Consider the following 21690-nt stretch of genomic DNA (forward strand, 5'->3'; position numbering starts at 1 on the left):
CATAACTTTATAGTGATTATTTGTCATATATGCACTTAGATATTAAAGAATTACACCTTAAAGGAGAAAACCTTTTGAAAGTTGTTAGTTAAGTTTTATTTTCTGTTACCATGACATTTTGGTACTCTGCTTTTACACTACAATTTTGAAGTGAAAATGAATCCCCTTCCCTGCCCCGAGGAATCAGGTTTCCCTATTACTGCATTTTATTCTCAAATCCCAAGTAATTTAGCACTCCACGGGGAGGTTACGTTTTGCAAGTTCAGCATGGAAATTTAACCCTCCGCTGTCCCCCTTGGTGTATGTACCCTGATGTTATCTGGAAGATTAACCACCACAGTTCAAAAGGGTTTTACACTTTCACAGCAGGAAAGTAAATCARCTATTGTTTCAACTGACCCAAGGAACCCTTCAGCTTTTAAGTTGAGATCCCTGTTTTACTTGGGCAGAAGCTGCCTTGAAGCTATTCAGCTCTTCCTTGAAAACAACTTGCCTCTCTTTGGACCCCCCTACCCTCCCTCCTGCCTAACAATTGCAGGATAGAGAGGGAGGGAGGAAAGGAGGGAGGAAAAAAAGAAGTTAAAAGGTTGCTATAGCAGGTAATGGAAAAAGAAGCACATTTAGAACTCTAAGTACTCCCATTTCGAGTTTACGCAAATATCTCAAGCTTAATTTATCTTTCTCCCCAGAGGGCCTAAGTTTAGCATAAATCCCATAAATACAAAAGAAATCCAAGCACTTATTTAATAAAAAAATACACATACTCACATCAGAAATACTAATTCAACAGATTTAACCAACCCAAAGCAAAAACCGAATCTGACACATCCAAAAGYCACTAAGGACATTCTTAAAGGGTAACACTTTTTCAAAAGCACCACAGACACTGCTGCAGAAAGTAAGCATCTTACAACGCTGCACTGTGCAAGCAACAAGAGTCACACTTACCCCTGCCTGATGTCACCGTGCAGGGGCAGATCGCTCTGCACGTGGACCGGCGAGGCTGCCTGCTTTGGKGAGGAACGGGGCTCCCTGCGGGGTTGCTTTGGTGATATTGGCACTTCGTTATAGGAGGAAGATTCTCGTCCAGAAACAGAGAAAGAGAGAGAAGTATCCAGGGTTGCTGAGGGGTCGGCAGCCTGTCTAATGGCACTAATATCCTCTGCCTTTTTACCACTCTCCTCCTTTGAGAACTCTTCTTTAATCAGAAGAACATCCTTTTCATGGCTAGAGTACTCCTTGGATTCGGGAATGACACCCTTTGACTCCTTTGTCTCAGTCCTGGAGGAATACAGGGAGCTATAGTCCTTGCTTTCATCATCTTGCCTTTCACTTCTCACTCCCTTTCTCTCCACACTGTCAGCATCTTTCCTTGCTCTTGTATATCTGGATGAGTAATCGAAATCCAAATCAGAATCAAGAGATAATCCGTATTTCTCTGCCAGCTGGCGCCGCCTCTCTGCCTTGTACCTAGCAATTCTTTCTGCTTTTGACTCTAGTCCCTGGGCATCCATGTTTCCTGTGCTATACAAAGGCTCTGTACTTCCTCCTGTGATTTCTGCTCGGTATCTGGATGATCTGGGMTGCTTCTCTACAGAAGAATCTGAAGTTTCCTCCTCTTCATTTGATCTTCCTGCCAAAAGTGCAGCATATAAGAGCAAGTCCCTCTCAAAATTCAGTAGAGCACCCCACCCACCATTCACAGGGCCTGTTTCCTATTTTCTTAGGAATTAAAAAGTTCAGAGCAAACTGTATAGACAGGTTTTTTTTGCACTCCAGTCTCCAAAAACACATAGCAGCAATTAAATAGTGTGTTACTGGAGTGCCTTAAAAGTCTTATATTATTTTACAGTAATACAGTTTCCAAATAGGAGTCCAGTTGAATTAAAAGACAAAACAAATCTGACCACAGCTCTATAAAACACAATGCATTGCATATGTAACAGGACAGCGAATTAAGTAAATTAGCAATGCAGGACTGACTGGTATATATTACTTACCTAAGTGGGGACTATATGGATCAGTTGCACGCATATATCTTGGTGTATCTTCTTCTAGCAAGCGGTGTGTGACTGACCCTGGGCAGTTTTGTAGGAGCATGGGTTGTGTGTCATTTTCAATTCCCTCTAAGCGCCTAGCTATCCTCTCTTTTCTGAAAAAGATGTGAAAAATGTGAACACAAGCATCGTCGAAGATTTGCAGAGCGGGTTTCTAAGAGGAGGTAACAAAACAAGTTATTCCTTTTTTTTCTCCTCCTTTAAACAGACCAAAAACTTTTCTTTTACCTTTTCATTTCCAAAATATCTTGGTTGTTTGGTTCAAAGAGTTTTCTTAATTCTGAAACTGAGACAACAAAAGATTATACAGTTTATAGACTAGTAAGTTTCAGAAGCTCACAGAAACTTGTTAAAATTCTTAAAAATAAGAAAGAACAGCTAAAGAAAGCTAGGTTTTTCACAGTTTTTGCACAGGAATAAGCATTTCCCCTTGGTTTCTTACTTTAAGCTAAGATAAAAATGCATTAGGCAAATATATATATAAACATGAAGGACTCCTCCTAGTCCTTCCAGGCTAGACTGGACTCTGTTACAATGCTCAAACAGGTTTAGAGCCACTGTAAACTGGACAAATTACATTTTGATTAGCTGGGGCCAAACCCACATGCAAATGTTTCCTGCTCCAAACCCAGGTAACATGGAATTACAGCTAACTTTGTCCATACAAAGGTTAGTGATTTAAAGATGCTCACTATGGCTAAAGGAAAACATTACGCCACACTTCCCCCCACTCCCTTACAGTGAACAAGTCCCGAGGATCCCAAGGATTCCAAATGGGAGACAACACTTGAAAATCACCACATACTSTCCCTGTATTCCTGCATGGATAATCATTTTCTCCTTTGCCAATTCTCCCTTGTGGTTCTACTTGGATGTGCTTTCCTTCTCTTGCCCTGAACTGTTTGGTCGTGTTACGTGTTGGCAGACATCTGTGTCCCAGCTCACAAAATAGCAGGGAAGCAACGGGAGGCATCGGGGGTGAAGTATCCTCGTATATATGGGAATGGTTATCGGGAATGTGGCAAACCGCACCGGAGAGGGGAGCGCCAAGTGAACAAACTGCAGAGTGAGTTCCCTCCACCAGCAAGGAAAACCATCCAGGCTGTCAAGGAACAACCCCCTGCTGCAGTTCGGATCCCGCTGAACCTCGGGAATGTTAAAGCTGCTGGATTGACCCTGCAGCACCAAGGCTGATGTCTCGGTGCCTCTGTGGGCACCACTGCCAAAAGGGATCCACCAGAGCTATACAGTGAACACTACTGAAATTACTCCCCATCACCTGTTTAAAGGTCGACCACACTTTCTCTCCCACCTGCTTTTTTATTAGTAGTTTTTGTGCATAACTAGCCAGGGTTCCCGTGCAGCTGATACACACGCAGAACATTTTCTGTAATCAGTACCAGTAATCAGTAAATGTTCTGTAATCAGTGCCTGATCCCTCTCGGCCCTGTGCTCACAGGTACACTCGGATACTCTGGACATCAGCTGGGGGTCACAGTGACCCCAACATGTGCTGAAAAGTCTCCAGGGCTCCAGGTTAAATGCCGTGGGCCAGTAAAACCAAACACATTCTGGTTACAACTACTGTCCCACACTAAAGAACGAGGTATGAATATAGTGCCTCAGACTATAGAGAGGTGCCTACAAGGAATGTGGGATTAAGAGGGGAAAGAAATCATCTGGGACATAGCTCCTTTAGTCCATATCCGTGCAGAAAGTAGACTCAAGCTACCAACTTGGGCTTCTCAAGCCGGGTTAGCTCAGTCTGTGACTGTGACATGAAAGATGCAGCAGATACCCATGTGATGTGACTAGTGGCACAGACAGTAGATAAATATAAAGCTCCTGAACTGTGCTAACCCAAGTGCCTTCACCCCTGTGCCAGCTGTAAGTAAAGCAGATTAAGTCTGTACTGTTGACCAAGTTGACAGCACAAATTAGGATAGCTGCTGAAAGCCAATGAGCTCCAGGCAGAGATCACTGGAGATGAATGGGAATTGAACTGGGCAACACTGAAGTTACACTCCAAGCTAATGCCAAAGCAGAGATGAGCCCTTATGCTGTGTTTTTATAGACAATTTCCTCAGTACAAACTGCTCAAGCTGTTTCTACTCCTGCCCTGTCTACTGAGCTGTGCGAGCAGTGGAGCTGCTTTAAACACAGAACTTCTCCGTGGGAGCCTCGCCTGCATCTCATTCATACCAAAGGAAAACACTTCTCAAAACTTATTTGCTCTCATTTCTGTCAAACCGAGATCTTCTTACCTAGTCACTGATTTATATAGTCCTAAAATTACCAGTGGAGAACAGGCTTTTAGCAGTTCTAGTKAAACACTAAAGCACAGCTTTGTATAAATAAAGTCCCTTTTCCAAAGATGGTAAAAGAGACTTAAGCATTTTAACCCGAGGTATCTGTCTATGAGAAATGTGGAACCTCCTCAGCCCGCCCACCAGCGGCGGTTCGGTGCCCTGTTGTCAAGAGTTAGCTGAAGTTCCAGAGATTCTGCTACCACTTTGTGCTCCTAAAAAGAGCACTGGACTCATGAAGCATCTCCTCAACACCTTCCCAAACAAGATGAGACCAAAATAGCATGGGGCTACTCTATGTGGCATTACCTCTCTTTCCACACTTGAGATTCCAGACAGTAATTTAGGTTAGGTTGGCCAACAGTGGAGGAGCTTCTTGCAAGAGAAGTTTGAGCAATACCCTCCTTTTCCCTCCCATCCCCAAAATCTGGAGGAACTCTTCTACTGTAGTGATTGCTTTTGCTGAATGAAATACTGACATTGAAAAGATGCAAGCTGGTAAGAGTTTTACTCCCAAGCACATTGGTTGATTCTTGCAAGCTAAGGTCGCTCTTCTTGAGTTTGCAATTCAAACAGGTTAGTGCCAATTCTCTGTCTTTTGACAAATGTTTTCCACATGACCAAACTACAGCATTTCAAAAACACCAGTGACAGTGCTAGAGGATAACATCTACCTCATAGCTGCACCAAAATCTGATTCTTAAAGTATGCAAGAAAAGATTAAGAAGCATTGAAATWACTTATTTCACATTAAAATGTCTATATAGGTCACTTTATGCCAAAATATTTCATAATCATTCTTGATCACTACAGTTAAGGGCAAGAGAAAGAACAGCAGCAATCCAGGAACAGCCCCAGACTTTAGGGTTTATTTTTAAAAAATGCTAAGTTGAACACTCGAGTAGGGCATCTTCTAAGGCGTCTGCCAAGAGTCATCCTAAATTTGATAACTATAGGGCTTCTGAACAGAATTTACCTTTTAATTCCAGGTACTTAACATGAGAAACATTATTCCATGTCTCATCCCAGAGTAAAAGAAAAAAAAAAAAAAAGCATATCTGAAGGTCCTAGACTTTTTTACAGGTCTACAGCACATATCAAATCAAACATCACTATTTTGAGAATCATTTCACAGGAAAGAAATATCTTGGAGTTGAAATAGTTCACTCAGAAGCAACTTCTGGAAAAGGATTTTCAAGTCAAGAGTCTTTCACAACTAACTTGCTGCCCCTCTAGGCCTGCACGATAATCTGAAAACTAAACATATGGAATAATGAAGGACTAAATTTTCTTACTGACTTGTGCTCACAAAGTCTGTGTGGTGTATGTTTGTTTTTGTTTTGTTCCATCATTGTAAATGTCAGCAAAGTCTCTTTCTAAACATTTGTAAGAAAATTGTAAGAAAATTGCTTAAATGTTATTTATGTTGGAAGAAGAGTTCCTTTCTAAAGGAGCTCTGCAACAAAACATATGGAAAGGGAAATCCCACTATGCTGGGATAAGCCAATCCAGCCTACTGTTTTGTCTGACAAGCATAAACATCAGCAGCTTCAGAAGAACCAACACACTAGTTAAAGTTCTGAGTGCGTCCCACAATATGCTGTCCCTTATATTTCCTGCAAAATAGTTTAGAACTATTTACGGACACACTGTTTTCTCTGAATAATTCAAGAGAATTTCAATCCTCTCCTCAAAAATGTCCAAAGATAGACACTGCTTTCTTCACAAGTTATTCAGACTAGGAAAAAAAAAGGTTAAAAAAAAAATGGAGAGAAATTTGAGCCCTGTTCTTGCTCAGAAAACATGYTATGCTAGAGCTGGTGGATCTGACCTGACGTGAGACTAACCATCTACTGCTAACTGTGTTAACTATGTGGATGGTTCAAGCTTGTCATGAGCTACGTGGGGAAGTGCCCAACTGCCTGTGAGACAGTTGTTGGTAAGGCTCTGGGGTACAGTTTTCCTCTACTTTTCCTTCTAGAAGGTCTTGTTCTCTTTTAGCATACGAGATGAAATCTGCTGTATGATCATTCATGTAAACACAGTGAATCAAATACATGTTACAGGTAATTAGAAAAGAGCTAAGAATAGAAGCAAAGTTAATACTTTTGAATCTAGTACCAACCTAACTGTACAAAGAAACCTATCTGAAGTTGTGCATAACTACTACTTAATCTAGGTTAAATAAACAAAATGGAACTTAATAAAGATAAAATAGGGGCTTATGAAAGAACATAACGATTTCTGTCTGTTCACACTACACAGGGAAATATGACTGATTTACAAAATACCTATGCCTTTTTTAACAGTGCTTTGAACTTACATAGACTAAACATCATGTTACTAAGTTATCACGTTTTGCATTATATATATTCCTTTTACCTACCTTTGGGAAGTACTGCTAAGAGATTAGCATCAATATCCTTTGTGCTGTTTGCAAGTTCTTCTTTGTCTTCAAACGAGAACTCTTTCTGAAAACTGAAAGCAACATCCGGTTTACAGAACTGTGCAAGTTTCTGCTACAAATGAAGCAAAACCAAGATGTAACCAATTGACTGCAAGATAGGCTAACAGATACCAAAGAAAATACTTTCCATAAGAAATAATAATAATAAAAAACTTCAAAAACTCACAAAGCCAACCCTAACATATTGAAACTTGTTTGGAACTGATTATGACACKATTTTCCTTAAATTACTACTGGAAGACTGCTTTCAAAATGCGCTACTAGGATTTATATTTGAAATAACCCACACAGAATGTTTAAAACATTTTCCCAAATGCAGAAGTTTTATACTTTGCAACCTGAAGCCTTCTGCACAACTGCCCTGTTGCTGTTACTGCACCGACTTYGGGATTTCATTGGCTTATAATACACAGACAGAAGCCGCAGGTCATTTAGTCTTKTACCTTGTCTTTTCAAGGTGGCAAAAATGACAGATTAAAAGACATATTTATTTAATTATGTTCACTAAATATTCACAATTTAACTCCAAAACCTAACTGTCATAATGGTCTAGAGAGTTGTTTACGTGGATTTTTTGGACTGGGTGTTTTTCCTTCTGGTTAAACAGGATGAGATTTGCTCTCCACTCAAAGTTAAAGACTTCTTACAATCTGTCATTATGACTTCTAAWCTATCTCAGTGACATAACAGAACATATACTATTCTTAAAGTCTTTAATAAATTGTACAGACAGGTGAAACAGATTCAATGCCACAGTGACCCCAGGCTCTTCATTTTGTCAAGGAAGTGATGTTCCATTCCAGGTACTGTCACTCTGATATGGCAAATTACAAAGCATTATTTTTAGAAAGTATTTCTCTAGGACAGTTTTTAAAATAGCATTTTAAAAAGTCAAATATCCTTTCATGGATATTTGCTTAGGAAAGAGCAACAAAAAAGTTATTTTCTACTCACTGTTCCAGTAGAATATTTCTCATTGACAACAGCATATGACTAGTAACATTTCACATGAACTAGGAGAAGCACTTGATGATTTTTAAGTGATAAAGAAGCACCTTTTATAAGGAGACATTGAGGAAAGTATCAAACTCCTGAAATGACCACCAAGAGAGTGGGCTATGGCATACCTAGGCACGATGCCACCTGCTCCAATTGTCTCCAACAACTCTACTTATAGAAATCATTCTAGGTGCTGCCAAGAAAAGCCATGTTAGCCCCTACAGATAAGCCATAGCAAAGAGAAGATTAAGAGCTGCAATAAGCTGTTATTACAAACAGCTCTGTATCATTATACTGTGGAAATTTTTAAATGCAATTAAAAGAAAAAAATCATGTKCTTGCTAGAAGCAAATAGGTGCATGTATCTTCACCTGAGGTTAGCTAAGGCTCAGACCACTAGCTACATGTTTGTGTGTGCCTGACCCTGCATTACAAATGCTCTTGATTTTCACTATTGTGTGAAACTTCACAACACTTTATTTGCTGCATCTGCAGACACAGCTCCTAGAGAACTCCAAGGTCAAGGGACTGCCAGTGCCCCTTTGAAAGCAGTTCCTACTCCTTTGGGCTGAGCATGGATTTGAAAAATGCAAATAATACTGGCACGAGGCCATAAATGGAAAGCAGAATCTATTTCACCAAAGTAATGTGATTACCTAAGACTTGTCTGAAGGTGCTGAGGAACACAACCCAGGACTTAGGAATTCTTTGGGTTCATTTGGCATSATCTCTAATTGCTTCTGTGCCTTTRTGACAGCATAATATCTCAAGATTGCACTAACACAGGACTCAGGAAACTACTTGCTCATGCAGCAAAACAGCTTTTTGAGATAACTGTGCACTAATATCCACTACTTTACCTGAGTGCCACATGAATTTCTAGTGGTAAAACATACAGATACATGCCCAGGTCTGCTGCACATTTGTCTTTTTGTAACTGTATTGTGTTAGTTGCTCAATCCTGCATTAGAAACTAATATGCCAAGGCTTGGCTTTCATCAGCTGCAAGTGGCAGTCAAATGCATCTGCCAAAAGAAATGCACAACGATGCACTTAGTATTATTACATTAAGTTCCATTTCTATTCCTCTTCAAGGTCAGCCAGTTCTTCCTGTGAGAGATCCGTCCTCCTCTGTATGGAGGGTGGTTCCCAACCTCTGCTCACTGGCAGGTTACATTGAAATTCTTGCAATATATCAAGCTTCTCGAGCTTAACCCTTGGTGGGTCATGTGGCATCTCAGGTCATCTGCTTTTTAAAGGTCCCTTCACAGTTTTCCTTACATTCTAACTTCTTATTTCATTTTGGACTGACTTTCAAGGTCCTTTTTGAGATTTTTTTTTATTTATTTTATTTTTTTTAAATGATCATACCAACTATTTGACCTACACTGAGGAACTTATTTTTAATCTTCACAGCATTTTTGCATCCCCTGCCTCTCTCAAAGCAGCAGGCTGCACTGCTTGTTTTAAATACTAATATACTGGAAACAAAAAGTTTTAAATTTATCTATCAATTACTGTATTTTCACTTGCCTAGGGTTGCTAGTGAAGCAATTGCTGGGAAGATAATTCACTCAAGTCATGCAACTGGRTATTTATAGGTACATATAGAAAATTAGCTCTAATAAAGAATAGAGATGTATTTAGGACATGTCAGTATTCAATAAGAACATTCATTAGCAATCTAAATTGAGTCGGAATGATATTAAAATAATTCTAAATAGTTATTTTTATTTAGGCCACTGGTCACAAGGGTTTAAAAAGATACGTCCTCAGCTTCGCAGTGAGACTTCCCTTCTTCATCAAAGGAATCTACTCAGATAACTCCCTGTTTTAGTAGTTTTTTTTACTAAAAGATCAGTTGCATCAATTCCATTGCTTAAAAAAAAAAAGCCAGATATTCAGACGTGAATTGCCAACTATGCTGTGCCTGGAAAGTCATCCACAACCCTGTTCTAGAAATGCCACAGCTCTCCCTGCTCACCTGGTTCTACTGAATTTCTCAAGTCACRTTGTAAATGTGGGTTGTGATTCTGAGCAACAGCAGCAGAAGTTTCAGCACTTCACAGCTAGCCCATGCAAACTCACTATTAAAAGAATTCAAGGCATACTCAGRGCTTTCTGAATGATATAAAAAATGTTTCAGAAATGTGCAAGAATGCTTTCATCCTGAAGTCACTGTTAAGTCTGGATTCTGCAAGAGGAACTCTCCTTTCATTGCCTGAAAYACAATCACAGGCAGTATTTCAGGAACCCTGATCCACAGCCCAGGGTCCCACGAGCTCATTTCACCCAGGACTTCTGTGTGGTTTGTCATTAGGGTCCTAATGGACTCACTATCTTCAGGAATTCATATGTTTCCTACTAAAACCCAGGCAACAGTATTTCACAAGCTCAAGAGCTTCTCTCTAAGGACAGCGCAGCGTGTGCTGCGGGCAGAGCATGTGGCAGCTCCCCTGGTTCTGCTGCTCTTCCCGCGAGCTCCAAGGTAGGTGTGGGCTGCTTCCACACACCACGGAGCCCATGCTGAGACCTCCATGCACTGCAGCAGCACCTCCTAAATAGYTGTCCCACTAACCCAGTTACGCGCCCAAAAGCAGGCAGAAGTTTGGTTCAAATCCCACTGGCCCCCTTGTTCTGCCATCTGGATTAAAGCTGTGGGACATACTGAGAATTTATAATTGAAACACATGTACGAAATCTGTTTGTGTAACGGCAAGCTAGGTGCTTAGCTTATGTTGTTCTTCCCTTTCTCTACTTTCCGAGGAATTTCCATCTTTGGATTCTTAAAAGAAAAGGCTCATTCCATAGTTGTATCCTTCTCTAGTAGTCTCAGATTTCCTTGATTGGTCTTCCATAAGGCAACACATCTTACTCCTGCATTCCCTCTTTCTATGGCATTTAAGAATCAACACGGCAGGGAAAAGATGCTGGAAAGGGAAAAGGGGCAGGATCCAAACCCGTGACCCCATTCCCCTCCAGCAGGGACGAGTCTGGCTGGTACCAAGGTGGACAAAAAGCAGCAGCAGGACGAGGAGGGGAGGAATAAGGGGAGCCCATGGGAGCTGGGCCACGTTATGGGGCCGCGTGTCCCTGCTGACCCGCGCTCACTGAGCTCTCTGCCCTGTGACCAACTCGCCCCCGGGGCCAGTTTGCTCCTCAGACAGAGCCCATTTTCAGCCTCAGTGTCTGTACCATGCCTGTGCTGGGAAAGGAAAACAGGAACTGCAATGGCAGGAGGCTTGGTGGAGAGGGAGACCCGCTTCTTCCCTTGGCGATGCCAGCTGCCAGTATTCCCAGTCCTAAAGAGGCAGCCTGTGGTCTGAATATACCCTCTGATCACCAGGTTTGTGCCGAAGCCGGGCCCTGCGAGGGGAGCAAGGACGACCCTCCCCGGCAACAGAATAAATGTAGATTTGAGCAATGCCTGCGAGTTAAAATCATGCAGCAAGTCCTCCCCACTGGGCAGGAAAGCCCAGCCTTACCTTAGTGCTCTCTTCCTTTGAAGCAGTCGCAGGGGTTTAAATCTGACCGAGTTTTCCTTGTCAAAATCTGTGAAAGGAAAAAGAAAGAACACCATCCTGATGAAGCTGATAAAGCATCTGATGAAGATCCTTAAATAAATGAGGAGCTTTGAGAGCAGTAGATTAAACTCTCCCAACATGATCCCTTTCTACCGGGAAAGCCTGCACGAAGGCCTTTGCCCTAGTCCAAGGAGCATAAACTGGCATCACATGATGGTGACAAATCCAAGCCTGGCAGGATAAAGTACAGCCTCAAAATATTTCCATATATTYTCCAAATTTTCCCGATTTTCAAATATATTCCAAATATAACCAAATATTTCAAAAGTTTCAACAGGTTCCAAMCCCAGTAGCACCAAGTCTGGGACTATCACTTAAACTAACTGGCTCAGTGTCCCCATGTGTTAACCGAACACCAGGCCTGTTTAAAGAGGCCTGAAAAAGAGAAACGCTGCAAACAGCAAGAACCTTCTCAGCTACAGATTAACACTGGCACAGACACTGCGCATCCACTGCAGGAGCCAGAGGCCTGAGCGAGGAGGACTCGGTGCAACGACACTGGCAGCTCCCAGGGCAGATGTCTGAAGGTTGTCCAGCGTTGGGAAGCTCCCATGTTCTTCCTGAATAACTTCAGAGCAAGAGACGCATTCCATGTCTATACTGAGAGCAAAGATGCAGCTTTGCATTCAAAAACTATGTCTTAGAAAGTCACTAGTCTCAGACTTTTGTTGATAAATAGGAAGCTATGGGCAACTTCTTCCCCATGCCCTTCCAGTCAGGACCAAGACCCGACAGTCCCCAGGATGAGCTCCTGGAAAGGGGCCTGTTCTCCAGGCGCTGCATCCTCCGGGCGATGACAGTGACTATTGAGGGACCAAGAACCTGCCAAGCAGGAGAGCACCGGGGCGTCAACTGGCTCTGAAACACAGAGCTACTAAAACCGCTAAAGAAAAAAGTAGTTTTAAACCTTGATCTGCATTAAGCCAACTATCTCAAGAGCCTAAATAATTTAATGATTGTTCATTTACACTTTTTATTTTTTTTTTCAGTCACGGAMAGGACCTGACTATTACATGACCTAGAATTTAAAAGGAGGCAGATGCAGAGGCAGAGCTACCTTGGCAAACTTTGCCTGTAAAAATATTTTAAAATCTGAACAGGMTGTTGCTTTTTTCTTGCACAAAGGGCTTAGATGAAGCCTATCATAACTGACAACATGAGTCTTGATTCTTTGAAAAGTAACTTTGGTTTACAAAACCTTTTTCCCTTCTGTCTTCCCTTCTTTTCCCTCTGCTACCTCTCCAGGTACCCACATTAGCAAAACAAACAAGAGCATCTAACATAGCAGCTTCACGAAGAAGCCAAAATGTATAAAATAGCCTCTTTAAGGCGTCTGCTATAAGGAAACACTGCATTTTTTTCAAGCAGTTTTGCAAACAGCATTCTTTATTTAATATGCATCTTTTTCCTGTTTTTGTTAATGTTTCGCTTCTCATTCCAAGTAAATGGAAAGTAAAGCCCACAAGTCGTACGGAAACATTCTGTTAGCCCCAAACAGCCTACTGTAAACAAGACTTTACAACTGGTTTATAAAGCACTGTATTTTACAGCATTAAAAAGAATATTCCATACCATAAGCATCCTCCAAAGAGGCCGCATTTACATTGTTGTGAAAAGAGCAGGGAATAATTGAACACTGAGACCCTCCTTTGCCTCCCGCCCCCGAAAATCACAACCCCCAASTCAGCAGGAAGCAGAACTAATCGGAACGAGGCAGATCACAAATTTATGGCTGTCCTAACGGGATGCAGCCCATCCTAGAGCTTTTGGCACTAGCACAGCTGTCCACCATGAAAACCACAAGTAGCCCATGGAGAAACTCTCCGTAGCCCCGCCAAAACCAGAGGGGGCTCGGAGGAGAAGTGGCTGCCTCTGCTCGGGGGGGACGAGAAGGGGCCCCAGAACCTGCCCCAACCCCGGCCACTTATTAAACACGTTGGCTAATATCCACACACACRCAGAATGCCTCAAGAAAGGCATTCTGAAATACAGATTTCTGCTGTATTTCACAGAAGCGAGCTCTCTTCTTCCTATATGCATTAAAAAGACACCGAAAAATCCAGAGAGCTGCATTCTGTTATACAGTTTTGCTATTTTTATGCATTTCCTCCTGTCYGAATTAAACCCCATGTGGGAGGATTAAAGTCCAATAAAACATGCTTACTACAATATGGAAGGTCTTAAATTAAATGCAAATACAGAGGAATGAGTAAAACAACTCTGTTTCAAACGAGAACAAGTATGTCCACAGAAATATCAGTTTAACAGAGTTTTATTTTAATGGTTAATAAGTCCCCCCCCACCCCCCCCGCCAAAATCACAGTATCTGGTACATAAGAGGAAAATCATTGCCACAAGATTTTGCTCCTTCTTTCACTAAGTGATTATAAACTTATTCTTAATGCCATTAAAATAATTTTAAGTAAATACACTCTTAATTTAAAATATATTTAAGCGTAAATCAAACTCGCTTACAAGTTTAACCATTCGCTCAGTCTAGTCCCCCTCTAAGCTACAAAGTGCTTAATTAAAACACCATCTACATCTGAATACATGCAAAATTAAATTAAAACTTCTGGATTAAAGAAAAAAAATGATGCAACCTTCCATTGTTACTCGGTATATTTAAAGGCCTAAATCAGTGACCAGCTGAGCTAATTAGAAAATCCATCTAATCRGATCTTTCAAAAATGTCCTTTAGGAAATAATGAACCAGTCTAGGTGACTAACTGAATGCTGATTACTAAAGGAGCTAACRTAGCTGTAGGAGACCTAGTCAAACAGTATTTATGCTTGCATAGGTATAAAACAGATTAAAAGCACACAAATGAATTGCATTTTCCTCCCTCCGCCCTGACTCTTACCTTGCTCCTCAGAGTATTTCTCGTTCCCCAAATAGCTGGAGATCCAGGGATTTCTGAACATGGTTGCACAAACAAAAGATCCAGCAAAGAAAAACTACAAAAGCAGCTAATTCGCGACGAGCCCCAGCCCTAGGCCCGGCTTAGCAATAACGTGTGGAGATTTTTCATAGCCCAGGACGGGAGCTGTCAGGCTCTCGCGTCCCGGGGAGTACAGTGAATGCACAGCAATAGGCTGCAAGCTGGAGCAGCTCAAGCCAGTAATCAGATTACAAACAGAAATTAGGCACATGAATGCTGGAACAGATTGGGCAACGGTGATTGGGAGATTTATAATATTACAGCTTCCAAGATGCAGCCAAACCACACACTATATTCGAGCAAAATGAATGTAAAACTCCTAAATCCTCATATTTAAAAAATCCTCCAAAAAGAAGAGTAAGATCTTCCTATCTCTAATCAGAGTGAACTGCAATGCTTGCTGAACAGAAAGAAAAAGAGCATCAAGGCTGCCAAAAAAATGGACTCTGTTAATCATATCATTATGCTAAACATTTTGCCCAACTATTAGTTGGAACATTTAAAACGGACAAGATTTATGGGTAACATCTGAGCAAAATTACTGGTGGGGGTTGGGATTTAAGAACAGACACCAAGGCTCGAAATATTTTAATTTGAGACAGAAGGTGTACAATTAATAAATACTGTCCCGCTACCATATTTTATATTGAGCAGATTTGGTGGTTTTGGATTCAAAACAAGGCAATGTGGGGGAATCCTTTATAGTTCATTTTAAACTGCTGGAATTGTTGTTTTCAAAACCGGGCAACAACTTTGGCCCAGCCATCCACAGCTGAATCACCCCCTCGCCCAACGCACACAAGGTATCGAAAGAGCAAAGCTGCATTAAATATGGGACTGGAAAAGATCCACATGTTCAACCCCATCCAACTCATGGCAGTAACTGCCTCCTTTTTCTCCTCCCTCCCTTCCCTCTTTTTCCCTTCAGGAAGATTTAAATTAATACCAATAAACACACAGCTGGGGTTATTAGGAGAGGGAAGTCGTAGCCTAGAAGCACAAGGTTGAAACACTTGAGGTTTAGGTATATGTGCACATATACATACAAAGTTATGTATATACCTACAAATTTATGTATATACACACACGTACACACATATATAAAACTATGAAGCACCATGGAGAGGCCTTGGCAGAAGGACCTTTTATTGACCCATTTTCCGAAGCACAGAACGCCCTGTAGTGGGAGCAGCTCCACACGTGGGACATGGCACGAAAGCCCCCAATTCACCATGTAAAGCTCCCCACAGGGAAGTGTTTGCRGGCAGCACCACGTTCCCTTCCCAGCCTGGGAGCATCCAGCACTGAGCACTTCGGAGCACTTGGTTCCTGCAGCACCCRGACCCCAGCACCGCCGTGTCCTGCTGGCCAGTGCTGAAGATGTGCGGGCACCCAGGCCTCGTAAAAAAGGCTGCTCTACCCTAAAAATCCATTTTATGGGCTAGACATCAGGATGGATGTGCTTGAAATAGGCAAACGAGACACAGCCAGTGCGGAAATAACAGGGGAACCAGTGATAAAACCTATTTTGGACAGTCTGGATTGGTGAATCATGAGGGTGAATCAACAAAAAATCTCCTCAGTTCAGAAAGGGTCACTTACTTTCTAAACCCTGAAAACACCACTTATTTGACCTTAGGGATGGCAGTATTACACCTGTAGCATTTTTAAGTACTCACAATACATTGGCTATTCAATAAGGGAACCATTTTTCATAAAGCGAAGATAAATTCCTCTCATTTGATAAATCCTGTAGCTGCAATCTTCAGCAAGATTAAAGGARAACTCAGGCTTGACAACCGAGCTGACAGCACAGCTCACTGTTGTAAGATCAGAACATTTCTTCACCCTCGGCCAGGTCCTGCTCATTTTGCCTCTAGTTTTGCTGTGTTTGCCTCTCAGTAGGGAYCAGAACGAGTTAAAAAACCAAGATCCTGTGGCCAGAAAAGGAGCCAACCCTGATGGCTAATGCAAGAGCTCAGCTCCGCTCAACTATTGTGCCCAGGTCTGCTGATATCCCTTAAGATGGACCAGAATCGCGTGTGTRTTTGTGGAGGAATAAGGGGGAAGGGAAAAGCAGCTTTTGGTGCAGGATCTCAGCCTCCTCTTGGTGAAGGTGCAGAAGATAAAGCACACGCTTGTGAAAAGACAGAAAACTCTGAATGGGTTTTCAAGCACATGTGTAYTTTAAATGGGTTCTTGCCTACACTCTATGCATTCTACTCAGAATATAGTAAGAGACTGGTTTCATCCARCAGCTCAGGGTATCATCCAGGAAGATCTAAACGATTCTGGGTGCAAGGAGGACTCCCTCACCTGCCATTTAAAGGAGGGCAGCTCAAGAACGCAGGGGACATCTCATGGGAGCAAGGGCTATTAGGAGGCAAAGCAAGATATACAACAAAGGAACATCTTTGGGGGAAATAAAAGTAAACTCCAGTTTGGCTTCAGGCTCTCTTCATGATGGAAGGTGATTATCAAACATTATTCCATGTACAGTATGCACAAAAACACTTTAATGCCAGTGGTGTTAATGCTAAATATTGTCATTCTGCTGCATCTGTAACCCTGCAGTTACTGCAGTCCAGCCTCAAGACAAGGGGTCAGAGCAAAGCCAAGAAAACCCCCTACTTCTGATATGAAAATGAAAAGCCTTGGCAGTCGTGAGGGGCTGGAGCTCTAGGTCATCACATCTGCACTATGCACTTCACACACACAAGGGGTAGAAGGAATTACACACAACTCCTCGTATTGCAAAAGCCTCTGCTGACCTCCAACAGCTTTGTCAGCAAAGACAACGTCTTGATTTGATCCTCACAAACCTTTGTATTAAAAGTGGTAACATAACCAGGGCAAGCAGCAGTAAAGAAAGTCAGTCTTAGGAATTATTGTTTTGCTGCCTGTTTGGAAACTTGTTTGGGAGGAAGTCTTTCCCAAAGGAAAAAAAATAAAGCTCCAAATGTTTGAAGAGGGAAGCAGGAAGGGTATTTTATCATTCAAAGCAGTCCAGTCTCCAGGACGTGTAAGTATGCTCAGCCAAATGATATAAAACGCTGTATGACAAATGCACAGCGATGTTCTTGCCCTCCTCAACAAAGTCCCTGTGTTTGGGGCTCGTGGCCCCTGCTGCAAAGGGGCAGCGAGGGGCAGCCCAGCWGGCAGGTAGAGCTGCGGGCAGGTAGATCTGCGGGTTAACACAAACACACCTCAAACCTGAGGCTGCTCGTGACAGACCAGCTGGCAGCTAAATGCTCTGCAGCCGCCCACAGGAAGAGCAGGAAAATATCGTCCTTTTGTCTGGCGAAAGTAATCGCTGTAATCAAAGCTGGGGTTAAGTGGCTGGCAAAGCTGCTCCAGACTTGCTGCAAACCCTAAAGCGGTGAGGAGCTATGAATCAGGACACACTAAGATCAAGTCTTTCGCTTTAGATTTTGATCACTTGCAAATTTATATTTAGAAGTTCTCCTCTGTGATAAGGAAGAAGAGACGCTTTGTTGTGACATACAGATATGATAAAAACAAAAATCAAAGAAGCCCATGACATCTGTTTGAAGAAAGCCTAAAAATAAAAATGAAAACCAGAGAAAAATATGCAGTGATTGCAGAAAAACTTTCGGTAAATACGCTGATGAGGTGGGCAGGAGTCTGAGCAGCCCAGAAATCTGAGATGAGGGGTATAAACAAACCTCAACATGAGGGAATAAAATTTTTGTCCACCCTTTTTGTCCCCCCCGCATCCTTCCTTGTCYGAAGGAGGTGATGGATTTCATTCCAGTGCTGTGCTCCCAGAGAGGGGGAAAGTCCATGTGGAACAGCAAAGCMAAGCAAAGCGAGCTGTGCTGAGATGCAAGGGGCTACAGGAGATCTCAGGGAAATTAGGAGAGCTGAATCCAACAGCCTTTCTCCACTGCTCCATCTAGCCAGGCAACCCACTCACCCCACAGGTGTTCCCTGCCGGCTTTTAACTTGCTGGCATCTGCTTCCAAGGGCGAGTAAGAGGCACCAAGGGAGCCTTGCCTTTCCTTGCTTTCCTTTTTATCCCCCTACCCCCTAGCAATTTCTGCCAAGATTTTCAAGAAATAACTTAACACCTGCCYGAAACTAAAGAGGGGGAAAAAATCACTTATGTAGCATAATCATTTAATGGGAATTTACTGTCCTGAGTCATATTCAAGCATCCTAGCTTGCAAATACAACATGTATTCTGGGCTGGCAGTGTCAGCCAAGTTTGCCTTCCCTGCACACCCCCTATATATATGGGCAAGTGATATTCTCATTTCCTTAGTGAAGGTCATTTATACAGGCTGTTGATCTAGGATAAAGTTTCCCGACATGGTATCATCACTTGAGTGGAAAACATGTTTAAACTTTCTCACTTTTTATTTTTTTCTCTCTCCACTTTCACTGTGCAACAATTTTCAGATAAAGATTCTGTTAAGTTTTCTGTTATTTGGTTTGTGGTTATGTTTTTAGACAAGTCTTTGGGTATATTTCAATATTTCATCATGTGTGTGATAATTTAAAACAGGTCACATGCAAAGAGATCAAAAAAAGCTAATCAGTAGGAGTCAAAGGGGACCAAATATTTTACTGTAAGATGACAGATATGTTAAAAGAATATGAATAGCCTTTTTGCACTGAATATTTACTTGTGCCTTCTGAGAATAAAGAGACAAATAGCTAGTTTTTGCATACATACTCTAAAAAACATTTCAGTCTGAGTTACTGTTTCTTATTTCAAGAAATCTTACCGAGTTTCARCCACGAATGAGATGACAACAGATTTTCAGAGGAAAGAAAATTAATTTTCCCCACATTCCCACATCTCATTAAACCGTCTGTCAAGACTGCAGCAGGACTAAAAAGCTCCAAGGTTTTTCCTCTTTAGCRGTAGGATCCGACAGTCTGGACTGGCTCTTTGAGGGAGCTCAAGTGCCGCATAACTTCCTTGCTTGTGGCACCAGCGAGGCACATAGTTCATCCAAATTGAGTCAGACCTAGCGGGCCTGGAAGTGCAGAGCAATGTCAGGGCAGTGTCAGTGTGAGGAACAGGCTGGGAACAAGTGGTTGGGCGCGCGGGGAAGCTGGGAGCAGCGGCTTTGGCAGGGGGTGCAATTTAAATGCTCAGGTGGCCCGAGGGCTTTAGGAACAACAGGGCTGTACCTGGGAGGAGGGAGGTGTCTGAGGGCATCTCGCACCATGGCTGGCTATAAATGAGCTGCAGCTCAGATTTTAAAAGATGTTTTTGTTAATAATAATCAAAAAAAAAAAAAAAAAATCCCAAACAGAGCAAAAAGAAAACAACCTACACAAAGACAGCAAGGAAAACACTCCTTTAAGCAAAAGGTCCTCCAGATAAGGGATGAGCCAGGGATCTGTGGGCATTTTTCACTGAAGTCTGTCCTGCCACAGGCAACAACAGCTTATTTATTTGGGCAGTGAACGAATGCTTACTTATTTAGTTATTTGGTGAAATGACCAAAGGCCTAAGCCTGTGCTGTGAGATGCTGTCTGCTGAGCACCATGCGCTCGGTGAGTCCGTCGGCACTTCCAGAGCACGTTTCCCATGTCCCGGTGCTCCCRGTCACTTCAGCCTCAGGCCAGGTCGCCCCAGGGCGAGCAACAGCAGCAGCAGGAGGCAGTCCCCATGCCGGAGGCACAAGGTGGCCCTGGCACAGCTAAACCACGCAAGAAACCCAGCTACGGTACCAGCTTCCCTCTCAGCTGCTCTCCACCACCTCTGCACGGCAGCTCTGCACACACGTAAAAGCCCAATAAAGGAGAAGAGAGGGAGAGCCACATACCRCACGGAGGAATTTATAACAAAGCTCTTCAGCTCGGCTCGATAGTCATCTAAGGAAAGCATCAATTCTGTTTACCACGGCGACTGACATTTCRCAGGCCACATCATCCCTACATACCTGCCTCAAAATAACTGGCATTTCCAAGGCTCGAGCAGACGGCAAATTTATAGACAACAAACCCACGACCCAGCGCCATCCTGGATCACTGCAATGGGGTGTTGCAATACTCGCTCAGAAAATGCAATGAAGGGGGAAAAAGATAAAGCATAAAAATGAAGAAGTCTGTGCTTTAGTCAAATGCTGATGGTCAGGGTAGGCCAGCACAATGACAAGTTCTGTCACTGAAAATAACGCTGCTATGAATAAGCACATTTACCAGTTTGCAAATGGTGTGGCTAAGCAAAAATCCACAAGACAAGAAAATGTGGTTAGCACCAGTGACAGGGCAGTTCTGGAGCTTGCTCTCCAGAGACTGGGTTTAAATTCGTGACCACTGTGACCTTCCCTGCTGCCCTTGTATGCTCCCAACCCCGCTCCCAAAACCACAAGCTTGCACAGTGCTKAAAGGGGGGCAAATCACTAATAGCGAGTTAATCACAAGTCACATCTTAAGAGCATTACCAGAGCTGCACGGGAAAACTCGCACAGCACCTGCTGCATTCTGCTCCTCTAAGTCTGCAGGGATTTTATTAAAGGAGTAACACACTTAACAGAGAAACTATGTTTTGGGGTTTGTTTTTAATTGAAGCCTTCCTCCACGTGACAGCCAGTTTTTATGAGGCGGATATGCAGCAATCTAGGCAAGCTCTCTCTAGAGCCCACGCTTCCTTATTTAGCCAACAAAAAATAGTTCCAATAGAGGGYAAAAAAAAGTGATAGAAATAGTGAAAAACAGCCCCGAAAACCACTGCACCCAAGCAGCATTCTTCAGTTCAGGTGCATCTTTAAAAGCACATAGCCCAGCAAGGAATGAAAAACTGTTTCTTAACACAGACCACTGCTAGGCACTCCTATATATGCACATGCACAGCATGAACTGCCATCTCAAGGTTATAACTAAGCATGCGAAAATACTTAAGGAAAGGGAGCCGAGAGCCACAGTTATTAACATTTAGCCGAAAGGGTAAATCTCGATATTTGCCAAACAAGGCCGAGTGTCTTCTGAAGAGCGGCATCAAAGAGCAGCTGCTGGCAGCGCTGCCAGTGCCTCCGTGCTGGGCCGCGTCCCGCGGGCTCTGCGCCGGATCCGTGTCGGATCCGCGAGTGGCACCGTGTGGGTCACCCTGCGTCCACCTCATCCGGCATCGCTGCCCGCCTGCCGCGGGGCCAACGTCCACATGCTGGTGGCCCCCTGGAGATGAGGGCCACCTCACACACACACACAGGGCCTCCTCCTGGAGATGAGGACCACCTCACACACCTGGCATCCTCCTGGAGATGAGGGCCACCTCACACACCTGGCATCCTCCTGGAGATGAGGGCCACCTCACACACACGGCCTCCTCCTGGAGATGAGGGCCACCTCACACAC

At 42.9% G+C, this 21690-nt stretch overlaps 1 protein-coding gene across 1 annotated transcript in view; it reads right to left on the minus strand.

Annotated features, from left to right (window-relative positions):
• The window catches only part of SVIL (supervillin), a 103968-nt gene that overhangs the window by 50279 nt on the left and 31999 nt on the right, over positions 1-21690 (minus strand). The window contains exons 2-6 of the mRNA XM_026048755.1: positions 11315-11381; positions 6750-6841; positions 2286-2343; positions 2001-2152; positions 949-1633 (exon numbers count right to left, since the gene is read on the minus strand). Of these exons, the coding sequence (XP_025904540.1) occupies positions 949-1633; positions 2001-2152; positions 2286-2293 (845 nt within the window). The 5' untranslated portion in view covers positions 2294-2343; positions 6750-6841; positions 11315-11381. The remainder of the gene's footprint in view (positions 1-948; positions 1634-2000; positions 2153-2285; positions 2344-6749; positions 6842-11314; positions 11382-21690) is intronic.

This window comes from Nothoprocta perdicaria, unplaced genomic scaffold (genome assembly GCF_003342845.1).
Source record: "Nothoprocta perdicaria isolate Ctin4 unplaced genomic scaffold, notPer1 scaffold_57, whole genome shotgun sequence".
In the NCBI taxonomy this organism is placed as follows: domain Eukaryota; kingdom Metazoa; phylum Chordata; class Aves; order Tinamiformes; family Tinamidae; genus Nothoprocta; species Nothoprocta perdicaria.